The 19,996-nt window shown below is 37.6% G+C and overlaps 1 protein-coding gene across 1 annotated transcript; it reads left to right on the top strand.

Annotated features, from left to right (window-relative positions):
- Positions 1-573: 573 nt before the first annotated feature.
- Positions 574-17,736, top strand: LOC105439723. The gene is made up of 12 exons (XM_030978783.1): positions 574-806; positions 4,760-4,859; positions 9,330-9,443; positions 10,321-10,536; positions 11,122-11,547; positions 12,285-12,338; positions 13,174-13,245; positions 13,706-13,930; positions 14,504-14,597; positions 15,079-15,317; positions 16,415-16,678; positions 17,615-17,736. The coding sequence occupies exons 2-12, from the start codon at positions 4,766-4,768 to the stop codon at positions 17,734-17,736; spliced, it is 1,920 nt and encodes a 639-aa protein (XP_030834643.1). The 5' UTR covers positions 574-806; positions 4,760-4,765.
- The last annotated feature ends 2,260 nt before the right edge of the window (positions 17,737-19,996 follow it).

The raw sequence follows: 19,996 nt of genomic DNA, 5'->3' as shown, positions 1-19,996 counted from the left end.
ATAAATATTGTACTTTACTAGGACCGTCATTAAGAATAGAAGTTAAACTTCTAAAACAAGAAGTAGATCTATTCTAGTCTATAACATTAAGGAGAAAAGTCATTTCGGGTTGAGGGGACATGCATTTTCTATTTTGTCTGTCTTTTGCTCATTTTGTTGTCGCTTTTGTTTTAATTGATTCTGAATGCCGGGAAGCCCGTGCCCCTGGTTCGATTCTATGTATTGTAATTTACAACTTTCCCGTCATTTGTGCTGTTATGCCTATAAGTACATACATTGCATTTTAGAATTGTAATATACCGGGGGGAATCTTTTCGCCCCAAGTACCCCCTTGTCCAATCCCCTTATTGAAGTCCGACATTCTTGAATTTCATTTTGCTGAATTCAACCCGATATTTGGCAATTCTGAAAGCCAATTAACAATGAACAGTTCCTGTTTATATTTAAGTCAAAGTCTCACTAGCTGTTGTTTATGGAACGGGGAATTCCCGCCACGTAGGCCCTACCGCCATAGTAACACATTGATATGTTGACTTTATGTTGGCTTTTCGCATTTACTATACTATACAAGTACTCTACTATCGGTGTATGGATCGATGTTGCTCAAAAAGTAGACTTGACATTGTTTGATGATCATCATTTTTCAAAAGTGAGAAGAATATAAGCAACATACGATCGTAGAGAAGGTTCATTAGAGACGGATCGAGGGTTGAATGCTCAATTCTACAGAGGAAATACATGTCTGAAACAAGTGACATCAGCTATAGCTGCCGTATGTCTTCAAGTTCAACACCATCACGAATCTGGTAGGTCTAAGGGTCACGAGCTAACGTGTATTCTGTGAGTTGTGTGAGATTGGAGTGTATTCATGTACATCTTTGTAATGTTAGTTGACTGATATTATTGTTTTCAGACAGGATTATTAAAGTCTAAGTAAACTGAAGCGCCCCGGCCGCCCCCTCACGTCACCATGTATATCAGATTGTGCAGGGGCGGATCCAGCCGACGGCGAGGGTCGAGTCCCAATTTGAGAGAATATATTTTTTGCGGCGAATCATCAGACGAATATGCGGTGGGGGGGGGGGGGGGGGGGGGTGGTGGGGGGGGGGGAGGGATAATGATACACTAATTTTTTAAATTTTTTTTTTTTTTTTTTTTTGGGGGGGGGGGGGCCGCCTGGATCCGGCACTGAGATTGTGTCAGATTTATATATTACTAGTGGCGAACACCAGTGTACTGCTATATGATATTTGCCCATTTATTTTGTATTCGATATTTGCATGCATGAAAATGAGTCTGCTCTTTGAACTGTGAATTATTAAAATTGCCTGTATTCGACATGGGATATCTCTCTCTCTCTCTCTCTCTCTCTCACTCATTTTGGAGATATTTGCAAATCTAGTGGTTCCTCTTCCTCTTTGACGTGTCCTAGAAATGAACCGAGTTCGCATTGTTCAATTCATTCGGCGCAATTCATTGTGCCATTTTACTCCAAAACATTTAAGGGTTGAGTTCTATAATGCCACTTGATTTGTTAGTTGTTGCAAAAGGGGGAAACTAGTTGTGCCCCCCTAATAAAATCCAACAATGTGCTCTGGGTCGAGTGGATGAACTTTTCACCATCCTGATGTTTTTTTTTTGGGGGGGGGGGGAGGGGGGGGGGGGCAGCCTGGATCCGGCACTGAGATTGTGTCAGATTTATATATTACTAGTGGCGAACACCAGTGTACTGCTATATGTTGCCCATTTATTTTGTATTCGATATTTGCATGCATGAAAAATAGTCTGCTCTGTGAACCATGAAACCTGTGAAAATTGCCTGTACCGTATTCGATATTGACTTATCAATTGAATACACGCGGTACGTTGTAACATGGAATCTCTCTCTATCTCTCTCTCTCTCTCTCTCGACACACACTCATTTTGGAGACGTTTGCAAATATATATAGTTGTTCCTCTTCCTTTGTCTGTAGTATCATTCACTGACGGCGCATTTGACGTAGTCTGCAAGCACAAACCCTGGTCAGTCGTAAAAGTGAGTCTGCACTATAAGACTACCATAGGCCATGTATTGTACTGCTCCTGACACACAACCAGTAGGTAGCTGGGCTAGACTTCTCTCAAGGCACAATGATTTTTTGATAAAGTGTCAAATTAGGGTCTGTGCCTGTAGACTACATTTGACGTGTCCTGGAATGAATGAACTTAGTTCGCATTATTGTACTATTTTACTCCACAACATTAATGGTTGAACACTTAATATGGTTCTAATGCCACTTGAGTTGTTAGTTGTTGCAAAAGGGGAAGGATAGTTGTGCCCCCTAAATCCAACAGTGTGCTTTGGGTTGAGTGGGTGACCTTTATACCATCCTGATCGCAAATGGAAAAAAAGAACAAACACAAAAATAAAAACAACAGAGAGAAATGGAATGATAGAGATGGAGAGGATGGGAGAGATATGGGTAATAGAGATAGAGATAGAGAGAGAGAGAGATAGAGATAGGAATGAACACTTTGACATCAATGAATTTTAGATTCGCATACTTATATAGTAGATGCAGGGATTTCAGTTTCCAGACATTTACAGTTCACATGACTTCCTTACATTGTTTCTGTTTGTTTTACTGAAAATAATGAGGATGTTGAAAGCCCAAATGGAAATACTTGATAACCGCATAATCTGTTTTTAACCTTTCAATCTGGATATGCGGTATCATATGATATTGAAATAACAATTACTAGCTCATCATGAGATAACGCGTAATGTCATGTTTAGATATTCGTCGTTTAACCATATTTTTTTTTAAATAATGTCCGCCACAGGAAGAAAACGCAAGTACAGTTAGTTTGTTTGATATGCCTTTCTCCATAAAGAAAGAAATATAGGCCTGACCATTTTAGCTGTCATAATGATAATGATAATGATAGTAAAGATAATAATGATCAAACAAAATGATAACAATAATGTAACCTCCCCTTGAGCGTATAAAAACAACTATGTCTCTCAAAGCAGTCATGATTACTATACTAATGTATTTAAGCACTATACTATTATTACTTCCGGTATCACCCGAGTGGCCCTGATAAGGCGCTCTGCCATTCGATAATTTTTTTCCCAGTCGGGTTCCCATTTACATCATCTGGGTGGAGAATGGCATCTACAGATTAATGTCTTGCCAAAGGACATTAGTGCCTCGGCGGGTATCGAACCACGAACCATGTGATCCACAGTCCTCTCATTGTAATCTCTCTATCCTAAACACTGACGTTCTTTGCGTCGTGATCACATCTTCTTTAAATTCTGATGAAGGAATGTATAATATATACACTTTTTATTCATGGATTTATGTTTCTTCCCAAGGTTGTGCATTGATGTTGGACTGGCTTGAAGCTCTGCCTTTTACTCAAGGTTTCGCCATTCTACTCGATTTAATTTGTTGCTTTATTTGGTCACCAGTACATTGTATAAATTTCAATGCACTAAGTCACATTCTTGTTTTTAGTTGATATTGAATGACTATTAGTACATGTACAATGCATTACTTTATGTCATCCATTTTTGGGGTATTTTACTGTAAATAGAACCATATCAGTCTCTGGACTTTGACCACAATATTACGTTTTCATCATTCACTACTGTATAATTTTTTGCTATATAAAGGTTAGAGTTTCGCTTTTCATTGCTAGTTAATAATGTAGAGTAATTGGTTCATCAAACTTTTCCGTCTGAAAATAGGTATATGCTTACCTATAGGAATTAGGAAGTCACATGCACCTGTGGTATTGCATTATGAAGTGGGGGTGTGAATCATGTGACCTGTACTCGGACGTATACATTAGTTGGCTAGAAAGGGACGGTTTATCCCCTTTTCTTCATAATGAAGAGGTGCTGTGCATGGTCTATGAATAAGTCTTGACGGGTATCGTTCAAGTATCTGTCATTTTACCAATGCCCTTTGGAAAGACAGCTACATTTTCCACACTCGACATTTGCCACATTACATTTGACGCAGGTGATATAAATGGGTACCTATAGGATTACTCCTAATGTGAGTTGGCAACGGTTGCAGGAGTTTTTATCTGAGGTAATAGGATAATATTAATATTCGAAGCGCCATTGCAGCTCGTGGGTACACTGATTAATGTTATATGTGCTATAAAATTATTGTCATTCATCAAATGAAATGAAATAATCAGTCACATGATAATTATTAGGGGCTTGCCAAACTGTTAAGTGGCCAGGGAGAGCAGTGAAAGTGAAAGGAAAATCGTCAAGTGAGTCAATTTTGATAAACACTTTATGTCAATACAGCTATAACATTTTTGTTTAAATATAAACCGCAACACATGTGATTCAGCACCCCACTGCCAGATATTTATCAGGGGATTCCCTATAATTATATATCATGGGCGGCTTTAGTAGTTAGCCTCTCCAATAAATAACATTATTATTATTTTCTGCTATACACTGTAGGTAATCAATCTCCCATTTCCGAACTCTTCCAGACACTGATCCTTTCACAATGTGATCAAAATAATACTGACCAGTCATCTTGATCGAAACCATAAACATAGCTCTCAGATGTTTACTGTACAATGTAATGAAAATAATTAATCATGAATATGATCACGATGTTTGTTTTAATTGTGGTAACTGATATGTATCATCGATGCACATGACTTGTCTGATACCAGGATGTTATTTTGAATATCTACATAATTTGACATTTGCATTATAATATCGCTTTATGTATCACAGATAATAATGGAAACAAGAATGGCTTTCCGAATAACACAACGAATATGGCTCGTCATTGTCATCATTGCCTTCATGGCGACAATGGTCCGCACAGAGTCTGGTAAGTATTATGATGATATACCCCTGTAACCAATAATACCAACAACATTTCCACAATAAACAGCGTGCCAAATGATATTTGTATTTTAAATTGTATTATTAAATCTGAGGTCGTGCTCCATGCTTGATTTATTTTTGATAACAACACGACAACGGAAATGTTTCATTTTTTAGTGCAAATGTAAATGTTTTCTTATCATTCAATGATCATTATACCTCGTCTCTATGACTGATTTCTTGTCATAAAATTGAACGGGGATAACCTTGACCAGTTCTTGCTTTTTGTTGGCTCCTTTTACCGAATCTTTAATTATTGCAATGCTGTGAAATATAATATAATTTGATTTTCTTGGTAATAAATAAAAAAAATGATGAGAAGAAATCCGGTGAACGGTCCTACTAAAATAATACAACAGCAGTCAAGAGCCTAGAGCCGCCAAGGGATGACCAAGAGCCGCAAAGAGCAGCAAAACACGGAGAAACTTGGACTGCTGGCTGCTCCTGAAGCATTTGGGCTGCTCTTGGTCGCTTTTAGTGACTGACGAATTAAAGATGCAATGAACTAATATTTGATGTGATGTTCATTTATTTCCATTTATATGTCATCTATATAAATTTTGTATCATGGTCACACAAAATCATACATATAGAAAAGGTGTCGTCATAAACAGAGCTTGAACCGACGTTATGGCATAGCTATATAAGTTCTTCCTACCGTCACTTTTATCATTATTTTACGGCCATATCTATTTTCGAATGTCATTATCATAATAAAAACTTGTTCGAAGGACAAGTATATGATTTACATTTTTCTATTACCATTATCAGGTGTGCGTGTGAAAATTATCGCTCCGTATAATTTACAATGTACATTATACTGACTTGCGTCATGCTTAACATGTTTAAAGGAATGGATCATTTAAAGTGCAGCCAGTTTATTCAGAACGAAATGAATACAGTTTTGGGGATATAGCTTCAATAGAATGATTCTTCAGGACTTTGTAAAATGTTGTATGATGAGGTGGGAGGGTTGGGGGGAGGGGTGCGGGTATGGGGTGTCATGTGTCCGAATGCTTAACAAAAATTTTGGGTTCATTCCAAACTATGCATCGACAAGCACAATTATAAACGTTTGTCCCTCAAAATATTTTATAAAAAATCTGTAAGAAAAAAAAGCGGAATATATTTCATGCTTGCCAGCTTCCTCAATTAACGACTCTGTCAGGACATAAATACGTGTTATGTCTCCCACAATAAGTGTATTGCGAAATCATAAATAGTGACGAGGCAAAATCTGGATTCTTTGTCCGGGTTGGGGTGAGCATTGGGAAATTGGATTCAAGCGTGAAGCAATAGAAAATGATACACGGAAATATATACGGTAATCTGTACGACCGTAAATGCTGTTGCATTAATACGCAAACAAGCATTATTGTATTATACAGAAAGTTTGCATAGCATGTCGTTGTTCCCATGCATGATTAACGATGATATGATAATATAAGAATGAATATGGCTTAACCATTCTCGCGAGTTGTTTGTCTATGCTTAGGCTGCCTGAGTGTTAACTACACTGTTGCCCGTAAAGTCGGAGTCAAATTTGGGGGCAAGGGGGGGGGGGGGCACGTGCCCTCCAAAATTTCCAAGATCGGTTGAACTTTTTTTTACCCCTTTTTTTTTTACCTCGATCGATTACATGTAGGTGCCCCCCCCCCCAAAAAAAAAACATCAAACTCTGGCTATGTACCTGATAGTCACACGCATTTCATTAAAACGAGTGAAAAACAATTTATTCAAACTAATGCGCAACAGTATACACTATAACGAATGTTAAAAGTGAAAGTAATGGCGTGTTCTCATTGACCATTTTCACGTGATTCGTTTGTATGTCGTCTAGAGAAAACGGACTACATTTCCTTACATACATACATTGTCCAATGTAACACTCTGTTTTTTCATGCTGTATCAAGTACTTTGGTATGGACTGCAAAATCTAAATAAAATGTACAGTCACTGAATAGAGACATTCACATAATGCTGATATTCGTCCTGCACTAGCTCTTCAAAGTAGAAATTTAATCTGGACCCATAGGCCTAATACTAGTACTATGATCATGGCAGTGTATTTATCTATCAAGCCTTTTGAAGTGAATTTTATTGCATATTGCTGGTACATTTTCATGCCGAGTAGTCACGAAACAGTGAAACATGAGAATAGCATTCGAGTTTACCCGTTTGGAAAACGTGGGAAATTATGACTTATTGAATTTCCATTTTCCCATGAAATATTACATTGATGTGCCAGTGTATTTATTCACATGTATTTAACCAAAATTCTACGAACCATACTGGCATGCATATGGTCCCTTTCCACATTATATGCCAATATATAGAATCCATGTGTAAATATTCTGTTGTTAAATTAGTAACATAAGGTGAGCCAGTTGTTTGACAAAGCCAGCAGAGGAGAAAGCGAAAGAAGGGGGTAGGGAGGGGGGGGGGGGGGGGGGAGAGTTGTAGTGTGAGGGGGAGGGGGGGGGGGTAAGTTAAGGGGAAAGGAGGAAGAAGAAAAAGAATAACAAAGATGAGAAGAGAAAAGAAATGTGGAGAAGAGAGGAGGAGGGAAAAGAATTTCGAGAGAGAGAGAAAGAGAGAGAAAGAGAGAGAGAAAGAGTATAAAAAAAATGATAATAGTATTTTCTTGTTCGGTGCTAATGTCTGTCAAACTAAGTCATAATTCTGTATAGAGCGAAATGGGGGGGGGGGGGGGTGAAAAGTCATAGGGGATGGAACATAGACCTCATAAATAAAGGTTTTGCTATGTCACCTGGCCACAAAGCGGTAATTACAAGTCATGCGTAGACTTTTGGAAATAGCTCATAAATTGTCATGACTCTCTCATGCAAAGTTTGGTAAACATAGGGCCGAATTCACAAAGCAAGGTTTGAGCTCAGACCAAGGTTTGAGCTCAAACCTCCTTTTGTTTCGCCAAACCTCCTTTTGTTCTTTACAAACCAGGTTTGTAAAAAACGCGTAAAACGCGTCATATGACGTACGAAAACCAAGGTTTGTCGACAAACCTCCTTTGTGAATTCGGGCCAAAGTGTATTAAACTACGCTGCTAAATTAGTATGTGAGTAAACAACCGATGTGAATTCCCACATAATTGCATAGGCAGGAAATTAGTGTGGTCGATACAAGATGCGGTTTATAGTGGGATATGTTACAATTAGGGACTTTTTGGTGCAGATTGTCATAAAAGCACCGAATTTGGTCCAGATGACGACCGTATCATCCTATTTTGATATTCGACGGGCAACCATTTTGGTCAAATATAAAATATCCGACATTTGAGCTCATAGATTATTGCATTAATGAGATTTCTATTATTATGGGGTTTTCAGGAACAGGGAGTCAGATTCTGATGTTATTCCATTGATTTGATGTGAAGAAGGGCGCTTCCTGTCACCGTCATTTTGGTAAAATCCAATATGGCCGCCACAATAGGTTTACATTCAAGAATTTCCAAAACGAAAATTGCTATCTCAATTTTTAAAAACATTTTTTAAGTTAACAGGTACAGAGAATCTGATTCGGATGTTACTTCATAGATTTGATATCAAGAAGGGCCCCCTGGGGCATTGATTCGGTTAAAAATCGAATTTGTTGGTATTTGACCTGAAAGTCATTTAAAAAAAGAGATAGGACTTGAATAATAAAGGTTTCTATTATTATTGCGTTTACAAGTAAAGAGAAATCTGATTCATATTTTGTTTTGACTGTTTGATGGACTCCTGGTGGCTGGTGCCGCCATTTTGTCAACATTCAATCACATACCCACCGTCTAAGCTAAAGGTACTTTCGAATAAATGATGGATATGACAATGGAATGTTGTGCCTTTAAAATGTTTTTAAGGGTAAAGTAATCCTGTTATGACGCTACTACTGTCTTATTCGATAAAATGCTAGTATCGCATCATGAGGCCACTATAAAGGCCATTTACTGACCGGATTGGCATTTCTAGGATGTATCATCATATGCCATGGCCACCTAGGGGGTCTTTTTAAAGCCTATAGGGGGATAATCAGGATATGATGTGTAAAAGAGGCAACAAATTTGCTCCATTTCTCTAGCCAATTCCATTATGTTTCTTTAACTCGCTAAGCAAACCGCCCTTAGAGGCCGCCATGCATATTTAACAAAAAATCAATACGGCCACCATCCTGGTTGGTTAGTAATGTGGGTCAATGGAAAGCGCAGACAATTTAGAAAGAAATAATGGTGTAGACATTACTGACAACAAGACCCATGTCTTATCAAAAGCATATATTCACGTAGCTGTCTAATTCAAGTTTGCAAAAAAATAACTGTACGCACGACTTCAGCCGTCACAATATAGTTGAAGTTTTGTTATAAAAATTCTCGATATAATTTTGAAAATAATAAATTTCACATTCTGTTGTTTCGTAGAAATACCCGAGAACAAGGTAATAGTCGATATCAGACCTGTTTTTCTTCGAGGATACGATGGGATGCTACAATGCCGATTCAACGGTGCACCGTTGGCTGTTTTCTGGCTTAAAGGTAACGTGAGAACAATTGTCATGTAATCATATGTGTGTTAATTGTTTAGATTATAGGTCATTACAAAAAAAGAAAACAAAGTACGAACAAAACCGGTATTGATGTCCCCTTGAAAATTCACCGGACTGTCAACCTCAAGATATCCCTGCCGAAGCACAGACGTCCTTTGACAAGACATGAAACTACATTTGCCACACTCGACGTTAAATCGTAATTAGTGGTTTTTCAAGAAAACGGCCTCTAGTGGTGGCAGTAGTAATTGTAATAGTGGGTATCATTATTAACGTTAATATGATATTCTTTCACAACAAGTCATTACTATAATATTTTCTCACAAATCAATTCGATGTACGGTGCCTAAACGTTTTGAGGAAAGAACACCCCCTTTCTACTGTATTAATCGACATTTTAACGGATGCCAACATTTCTTTTCGGCATTACAGAAAATCTTATTCTCTCACAATAAGGGAGGCATGATGGCTCAGTGGTTGAACAGTAGTCTCGTGACCGGTAGGTCCCAGGTTCGAAACCATGTCAATGTGCTATCATTATTATCATGTCCTCCGTAAGTTGCTGAAGTACAAGCATTGACATCAAACCAGTGAAATAAAAACATATTGACTTACTTGACTTAAGCCGTCCACACCATCACTGGGATGTATGATGGCTTCTGTTTCACCATGGCTTGCCACCCCTTCCTGTCTTCTGTTACCCTAGTGGCTTTAGTCAGGGAGTCGACTTGTCTGTTTTTGCAGTCCGCCTTGATGCAGTCTGTCCATCTCTTACCAACCATATTCTCAAACTAATGTTGACTTGTTCTCTCACATTGCAATGACCTTTCCATAATTTACTTTGATCACGTGACACTGAATCACAGGAGCTGATTTGACGACAGGTACAAACCTGGTCACGTGGTACCCACCTCCACGTGTTGTCAGTGGGTCAGGTTACGTGTCTGGCAAGTACAACCTTACCGAAGACTTCTCCCTGGTGATCCATAATGTCACGGACGATGATGCAGGACGATACATATGCAGGATCTCCAACTTCAATGGATTCATTCTCCGGAACTACACAGAGGCAACGGTTAAAAGTAAGCCTTATACCTGTTGCACTGGGCCCCATTTCACAAAACTTGTCAGTAGTGACAAATGGCAGTTTTCGTTATAATCTACTGAAATCCTTGCTTCTGATTGGTTATCAGCAGAGTTGTAACTGATTTTAGTCAGTTGCCATTGAAAAAAGCTTTGTGAAACGGGTTCCAGGAACGGTCATAACGTCACCAATCAAGTTGTGAAGGCCTGGAGGCCATTATATTCAAATGCACTGTTTCCACTGTTCACACTCACTTCCTGTACAATGTCACTCTCACTTTGTGCGTCATGTCTTAAGTTTAATTTGTATGTCATTGTTTATTGATACAAAATAAATGAGAATTGTAGTGGAAAGCTTACTCGATTTTGTTATGAGTGTGTATTAACATATTCCCACTTTTTGTTGTTGTTCCTAAAACTTCTCGATGATATACCAATGCCTGATATGTCTGGGTTAAACTGCAACATAACCATGCACCACTCGAGACAAATTGATGCGGATTCTACGGCACTGCAATCCCGAACAAGGAGTGCATATTAACGTTTCTCACTTTTATTCTTGGTGTTCTTCATCTGATTCACAGCCCCACCCCAAGACCCCTTCCCAACTATAGACCAATGCCCAACAGGAGCAGACGGCAGGGGAACAGAATCATGCATCCTCACACAAGAGACAGGTGCGGACTCTACCGAACTGACATGCCGAACGATGGGAGCGCCCAGAGGTGTGGTCTCACTGTCTTGGACCCTAGGGGGCACAACCGTCCCCCTCCAGGCACCCCAAAGATCAACCAACCCTGACGGCTTGACAGAGGATGTGACTGTGGCTATCGACGCAACGCCAAGCGCTGATCCTTACGTCTGTGTCGCCATCCTGCCCACCACTACACGAAGACAGGCAATCACGAGCGTCACTGTGAATACAGCACCAATTGTAACAACCATTGAAGCCGTCACGACAAAGAATTACACAGTCTTCCCTCCCAAACCTACCAACAAACCCAAGACAGGTATGGTATTAATGATGATGATAATGACCTTTCCCAATCTTTTGGGTTCTATGGTCCTAAAAGTAGGGCCCTGCAATAAAACCACCCCAACATTCTCAGGTACTAATTCTATACCCCTGGGTAGAGAGGGGGTAAGAGGTAAATGAAGAGAGCAGTTATCAAACTCGATTTTCGTATGAAAGTCAAGAGTTGTCGCCAATATACAGTGTTCCTCGTTATACCAAAAGTGAAATGCATATCAAGAAAGTTTTTTTTTCTATACATGGTTGTTTACTGATTCATTTATTAACACTAATTTTTATATTCGTGAAATAACTACAGCAGATGACATTTTTAAGACACAGATTATTGGTCAACGACGGTAAATTTTCATTTAAGTGGGAAAAAGATTTGGAAAGGGTTGTTGAGGGTTCAGCATGATAATTCTTCCATTCATGCCGAATTTTGTTCTTAAATGAATTGCCGGAAAGCTGAACACTCTTGCTTTATTTTAGAAGACAATTACATTTTATAAATAATTAGGATAAAGTCAATTACTATTTTTCGATGTAATTCATGACCTTATAATTTTGCCTCGAAATTAAAAATATTGTTTATTTGGCTCCGTCACATATGTCGCAGTATAATGTGTCAGTTTTTTGGCTAATTTGAACAAGCGTCTAGAGCTATTGTTTTTTAAATTAAAAAACAGTAAATCACTCATGTTTTTTCTAAACAATATTTTTGTTTATTTGCAGTGATTATCATCTCCACCGTATGTGCCTTATCCGTGATAATCCTCATCATAATACGTAAGTTGATTTCTTTTATTCAACTAAACGCAATGAGCATGATGAATGGTTTGGTTTTGTTTTATCTACGATCATGAGATATGAAATACAAACATCAAAACACATAACAAAACAAAACCCTAAACTATTTTACAAGGACTTTTCTAGAAAAATGAAATATTGAAATTGAAATGAAGATCGAGGGATCACTCGCTTCAAATCTCAAGACAAGGTTGATCTGTTCACCTTCGGTCTCCTAAAATAACTACAATAAATAATGATGATAATATAAACAAAAACATTAAAACAGAGTGCGTACATATGAATGATTATCATCATAACAACGACAAGTTATTCACAGGAGCTACACCACTCACCTTTCCCACCCTGTAGCTAAATTTAATTTCAGTTTTATTGAAGGTCTATTTTCATCAAAATAAATGTACATAAAGTACAGAATAAAGTTAAACTTTGAGGCTACAGATGAATATTTAATATTTTGCTTCTTTCTTAAACAATCAATAGTAATCTAATTTTGATGGCGAAAGAAAACAAAATGGCACACCAGTTGACAGATGGGAGATGGTGGTGGTGTTGTTATGATGACTAAAGTCTTAAATCTTCGATCTAGAGCATTATGAAGGATTTTGACCCTTGAAATGTTTAGCTTTTATTAAGCCAGTTTATCAAAATATCTTATATGTTTTACTTTACTGATTCGTTCATTGGTTTATAATTATATGTATACATATGTAAAATTTGGTTGCGAGTGTATGTGTGTATGTGTGTATGTGTGTGTGCTTCCTGTATATGGAAATATGAATAACATCAAACATATTTATATCTCTTAACGTAGTTGCAGTCTTCATTTGGAGAGGAAGAAAGAACATTTGTAAGTGGTTGAAGTCATCTCAGACAAAAAATAAAGGTAAATGTGTTTGCAATTCTCTCTCAACATCACAACGGATCATTTAGTAGGCGTATAATGTGATAATAGTGATAACGATAATAATAAATACTACTACTACTAATAATAACAGTCACATTTGAATAGGATGAATACTACTTATTTATTAGGGTTTCTACATTGTAATAATACACTAGACATTGGATTCAACTGCCAATCCGCACATGATAGTGCACACGCTCCACTCCCTGGGAAGTATTCCAAATCACCAAATAAATGCTCACAAATGATTTGTCACTTTTTCCAGAACTCAGTCTTCTCATTAAACGCTCTGTACCGATTGACTCTATGGTTATTTAATGTTTGGATACACTTTAAACTTTGTTTACGTAGTGTAAAATGTTTAACTCCTACTCTGGTTTTTACACAGAACGTTTGTATTGCTTATACGATACTTAAGGCATCCATAATTTTGTTTCAGGGCCTGTTTCATATTTGGAACTTTGGGAGCTTGTCGAAATGTGCAACATTGTTGAAGCGGACGGTATCGTGAACAAGCTGGTGGGGCCCGAAAGAGAATCAGAACATCACCCCGAGCGCTCACAGGCAGACCTGTACAGCGAATTATGTGAATGGAAGGATAAATGCACAGGAGATGTCAGGACGCGGCTATATGCAGCCATAGAGGATCCAGAGAAAATTAAAGGTGCATATTTTTGTTATGATATTATCGCAGGCAACCAAATGGAGTATCGAAATATTCGTTGGACGTCCAGGATACTGGTTCTTAACTAAAGAGCCTGCACGTGAGGTTCGTGGCGAAATTATTTAAGCATTGGGCTGGAGCAGGGCACATTCGGTGTTTGGGGCTCATGTGATCACCACGCCATTGCTTAGCACAACATTGTTTTGAACCGGGTACCTTTACAACTTGGCCAGTATGACGTCACACTTCGGTACTCTATATATATATAAAATGTTCTGATGCCCGTATACGTTGAGCTCGAGTTTTTGATCAGATTAGGTTGACCATGAAGGGAGTTAGTTTGAGGTCTCAGTTTCTCTGTGCAAAGCGTGAGTTTAATAGACCCAGGGCAGGGTTAACTGAATTAGTAGGCCATGTTTACTCCCTGTTGATTCCTTTTTGATCAAATAGGCGGATCTAATAAGTGGCAAAAAGAAATCTCATTACAGAATGATATTACACTGATATTTAAAGCTGTAGCATACACGTGTAGTAGGCCTAACCATCTCCGATCACTGTTTTTTTTTTGGTCAGATTTCCGTGCCCGTACAGACAAGATGGTCTCTCTTGACGACCATGATTTGGAACACATTTGCTGGCACGTCCAGAGTTGCAAGGAGACAGTAAAGCCCGTATTACGAGCATTATATTCTCGCAACGAGAAAATAACCATGTTGCCAGGAGATACTCAAACTTCTGGAAACTCAAGAAGCGATGTTATTAAGAACGACTTACAATTGATGAAGACGTGGAAAGAGAAGTCGATGTCACCGAACCCGGAAAAAGAAGGCGAAACTGTGAAAACAAGGCAAGAATTTGAATTTTTGTTTAGTATAGCGCGTCAATCTCCCTATAATACAATCTAAGAATTAGAATAAGAATCAGACTTTTAGATGAGTAGGGCACATACCTTCCTATAATACCACCTAAGGTACTCAAAAATCAAGACATTATTTATACAAAGCTTGTAAAAACTGAAAAATGACAATCGAAATGCAATAATCACATTCTATAAAATCAACACACAATAATCAGAATTTAGAATGAGATACATGTAAACTGTCACTCAGACCTGCTGTCACTAATACCAACTGTGATTAACCAACCAGGCAACCATCGTCCCGAGGGATATGGTGCTGTCGGAAACTGCAAACAAACCAACATGCAGGTGATAGCTATGAACGAACACCGATGTATACTGCAGGATCAGAAGATGTAGACCTGGGAGCAGAAACACTGCCACCAAACCGAATGGTTCAAGCTTGCCTGGCGTTAGAGGAAGCAGGGCGACGGGCAAATGAAAGTGATAAGCTTGTGTATCACCAACTGGCCAAGACATTCTTCCAGAGTACGTATTCTTCTACATTTAACACCTAAGTGGAAAGTGTATGACGGTAGCCAGGGGCGTACGCAGGATTTTTTCAAGGGGGGGGGGGGGGTAAGAGGACACTTTTTTTTTTTTTTTTTTTTTTGGTCTCGAAATTTGAAAATAGGTCATCTTTTTTAGGTCAGCCATTGGCATATCTTTTTTTATTTTTCTTTATTTTTTATAAAAAAACAACAAAAAACTCAAAAGGGGGGGGGGGGGAGGGGGTTTAGGGGTTTTTTCGGCATAGTATTGGAACGTCTAGAGCATCTTGCGTGGCGGAATGTGCGCTATAAAAATATAAGATATTATTTTAATTATTATTAATTTCTTCTACATATATAATTGAAGTTTAATCATAATGAGTTTTTTTTAAATAGAAAATTGCAGTCATTATTACAGAATCTTTTCAAATTGTAGTATTGAAATGTACTTTGTTTACGATCCGTCATTTGAGGACATTAGGGAAAAGAAAGAATGGAGAAAATGTTACTAACTTGCTCTTTCCAAACGAAATATAGGAGTAGCAGTATATGGGAGGCTGCATTCCTTCAATAAATTTGTTGAAGAGCAAGAAGTGCTGAAAATAATCTTCTTGGTTCGTTAGAACAGTTCGAAGTAAAAATTATGTATTCTTAGAAATTATGTTTATTTATTACATATATGTATAGCCAAGATATGGAATTGTATCAATATCAGTGGGGTGTTTCACACAGATCCTAAGATGAATTTAACAATTATGGAAAGCTGTTAGCATCTCTGAAAATATTTTGTAAAAGTTACTTTAAAAGGCATAAAATGTTGATTCAAATCATTCATATTTTCTATTATCAAGGAGATTTCATGTTCATGATGTGGAATTTATGAAAAATATAAAAAACTTGAATATTTGATTTTGAATATATATTGTATTTTAAGACTAATTGGCTCTCCATAATGTTTAAGTCCAACTTAGAGTTAATTTCGACTTAGGATCTTTGTAAAACACCCCTAGCATATTAATGTTAAAACATTATATCTATCAATTATACCAGTGAAATAAAATACCGAACGGAGTTTTTCTTCTCTCAAATATCTAGTCCATGATAAGTACAAGAGCGAACTGACAGACGAGGTCTTAAAGGAGTTTGCTCTCAGTATCACCAAGCGACACTGTCAGAAACTTGGAAACACCTTGAAAGTTTCTGAAGACGCCATAGCTGCCAGGAATAAAGAAGACCTCGAGATGTTCAGGACGAACGGCATGCTCAAAGAGTGGGTGATGGATCAAAAGTGCAGTAACTACGAAATCAGGCGCAAATTGAGACAAGCGGCAGAACAGTGCAACCGCCAGGATATCGCAGGTATACTCTCTTGGCGGTATCGTAAGATTGCGAAGGTGTCGTGGTATAGTGGATTAGTTTGTCACTCTTCACCCAGGTGTAAATGGGTACCAGGCAATTGCTTGGGTAATAATAATTACAGGACACTCAGGAAGAACAACATTAAAGCAGATATTGCTTCCCTTGCAACACAACACTATTAAATTATTATTATTATTGTCATTGTTATAATTATTATTATTAATATCATTAATATTATTATTATTATTATGAAGAAGAACGTATTTTTTTACTGCCCAGGAGTCAATGATCAATGTCAATAATAACTTGTTCACGAATGAATTGCAATTTATTCCAGAGTGTTATCTAAAAAAAGAAAAGAGTTAATTATCAATCTATTCTCTTTCTGTTTTCTCGTCAGTGATCACTCATTTTGAGAGAGATTATTTTCGAAAACAACTGAGTAGTGTTTGATATCAGTTTACTTATAGTGATAAACCTTTGGTTTATATAACCTTAATTCTTAGAAATATATTTTACTGTTGTCAAAGGGCATACTCCATCTTGGGGGTAATGGAAGACTCATGATTACAAAGATTGTTTGTGTTTATCACTGCGATCAGTCCTTCAGTCCTTCCACTTGGTTTACCTAATCTTAAACGTCATCAAAAGCATTTTCATACACCTAAAAATCTTGAAGACGGTATCATTTCCACTAGGCTACCTTCAGCTGCCTTATAAGAAATTGCAGAAAATATATACGTACATTTCCAATTATCTTTACCATATAACGAGTCAAACAAGGTTTTACATATAGCAATACGAATTAGTTAATGAGTAGGATCCCCAGGAAGAACAGCATTGACGACCGCGACGGCGATTAAGATGATGATGATGATGGGAGAAATCGCTGGGTAAACAACATTATTATTATAAATGCTTAACTTTCTTCTTTAGGTAATTTCATCAGCAAAGAACAGAGTGAAGTCATGATATCAACCACGAAAATGCCAGCATGTGTGACGATTACAAATGAAAAACAGAGTTCTGGAGCCAGTGCATCTGGAAGCAGTGAGTAATGTTAAACTCCGCCATTGTTAGGTAGTTATTGTATTCTGGGGGTATTTATTAGATAAATTCATTGACATGGTACATGAACAATTTGTTTAAGCTATACATAGGCATGATGATTATTACAAATATGGAAAAGTAAATAATTTGAAAGATACATGGAAACAACGTAACTATTTTCCTCTAGTAATATTTTGTTCTCGACCTCTTGCTTGGGTAAATAGCAATTCTAGTTGTTTTTCGATTGAACATTTATAGGTGGACTATATAGTATTGTAGGGTTTTGCTTTAATAGGTTCGGAAAGGTGAGTGGGGAAATTTTCCTGTCACTTTCATTTGTAAACCCCGAAGATTTGTTGTGCAAAAGATTAGGTAACAATCATTGGCCAGCCTTAAATCCTACAGAAAATTTGACTTTATAAAAGAGCATTATCAACATTTAAAGTTTGTTTTAACAGAATGAAAAATAACAGTTAGTTCTTGCTTTAACATGCCATAACTAATTTTTTTAAATATGAAAACCAGGCACTCATATATAATTTATAATTACGTGCTATGTTGACTGGAAGTATTTAACTGGTAATGACATTGTCTACTTAAAGGTAGGCTTTACTACTTCAGCCAGAAGGGATTAGACCACACAGCGAGCCAGCGAGGTCACTGTGACAGGTGGCTATCTCATTAACTCAGCTCTCATTTAACATAAGAAATAGAGGATCATGGGGGACCAACAGGCACCGATTGGGGTTTTTCGATATAGAGGGAGCAAGTAGCTACAAGTAGGACAGTGTGCCTTTAAATCATGCCTTTAAATGCAACACCAAACCAGTTCCAGGAAAATAAAAAAAAAATGAAGTAAAATAGGTAAAAAAAATATCACTCAATCAAAGAACCAACAAACACACACATTCAAACACACTCACCCACACACACCCACTCACACCCACACACAACCACCTGCGCAAATGCTATTGATTCTGTGGTGATGCCGGAGCGATAATTATAACAGCCTAAGTCTCGAAAGTTATAAGATTTTAAAAAATATTTGCGTCAATTATTTCTGTGAAATAATTGCAGAGACTGCAGGAAGAGCAGGTATAATACCGACGTGGCTTGAATAAGACTCCATTTAATTTTTTTTTGTTATTACATAATGAAAAAATGTGTCATTCCTTTCTTCATTTTGACTTTGACTCCATAGAAGTTACATTGGACAGCGGCGCTTCTTCAAAACCTGTGCCACAAAGCAGCCCTGGAGACTTAGAAGAAACGCCAACCATAGTTACCCAACCAGCTAATAACGCTGAATCTGAAGTTAGTTTTGGTAAGTTGAAATTCTTCAATCCGTTCTTACACCTTTAAGGTGAATCCAACTCAAAGATGTTTCTAGGACGTATGCCTGTTTAGTTTTCCTGTTTATGACAAGACTTTTTTTGGCATTTCAAATAGCTCTACATCTCCAAATATAGGTTGCCATTAGATTTTGATACATTGTTGAGGAATGTTTCGTGGTTGAATTGTTTATTCCTTGCTCATGATTTCTCTAATTTGTTGAGAGTGTTATTAACGATTATATATAGCCACAAACAATATATAACATCAGGGTCCTGTTTCATAACTGTACTTAGACACTGGACTACACACTTGCTTTACACTATTGGTAATACTCCCTCTATTATTCCTTGTACTATTCCCGGTACTATCCCCTGTACTACTCCCTGTACTATTCACTGTACTATCCTTGTACTATTCCTTTTAATATTTCCTGTATTATTCTCTGTACTATTCCCTGTACCTTTGCCGGTACTATTTCCTTTCTGTTTACACGTAAAACGGGCCGGACCAAGAATCGTTTAACAGCACTTTTGATAAGATTACATGTGCGTAATTACTCCAAAAATGCCTGTGACTATCCTTGACACGGCACTCTGCAAAGAAAAGTTGAAACACCGTTAACTGTGTAGCATGTCAACCCTTTATAAACCTTTTTCTTTTAAACACGATTGCTAAGACTTTCAAAAAGTCAACCTAAAGCAGTTTCAATAGTGTTTTGCGTCATGCTAATGGATATGTGCGATCATGATATGTTATCTAAACATGATTTTAATAGGCAAAATAATATAGCATTGAAATTGCTCTTCGTTGTTGCGATCGTGTTTAAAATGTTGTTTTCCCTTACAGTTTCAGCTATATCACGTGACGAACTCGATCGCATTGGTCGTTGTACTGGGTCATCAGTTCTACTTGAGTTCTGTAGCAGATATGGTG

This window comes from Strongylocentrotus purpuratus, unplaced genomic scaffold (assembly GCF_000002235.5).
Source record: "Strongylocentrotus purpuratus isolate Spur 01 unplaced genomic scaffold, Spur_5.0 spur5_scaffold_1, whole genome shotgun sequence".
In the NCBI taxonomy this organism is placed as follows: Eukaryota; Metazoa; Echinodermata; class Echinoidea; order Camarodonta; family Strongylocentrotidae; genus Strongylocentrotus; species Strongylocentrotus purpuratus.
This window is presented reverse-complemented; position numbering and strand designations above follow the sequence as displayed.

Bases quoted from the DNA above. Each gene is read 5' to 3' on its own strand.
- LOC105439723 (XM_030978783.1), top strand. From the start codon at position 4,766: ATGGAAACAAGAATGGCTTTCCGAATAACACAACGAATATGGCTCGTC. The intron at 4,860-9,329 runs GTAAGTATTATG...GTTGTTTCGTAG, and splicing joins AATGGTCCGCACAGAGTCTG to AAATACCCGAGAACAAGGTA. The intron at 11,548-12,284 runs GTATGGTATTAA...GTTTATTTGCAG, and splicing joins TACCAACAAACCCAAGACAG to TGATTATCATCTCCACCGTA.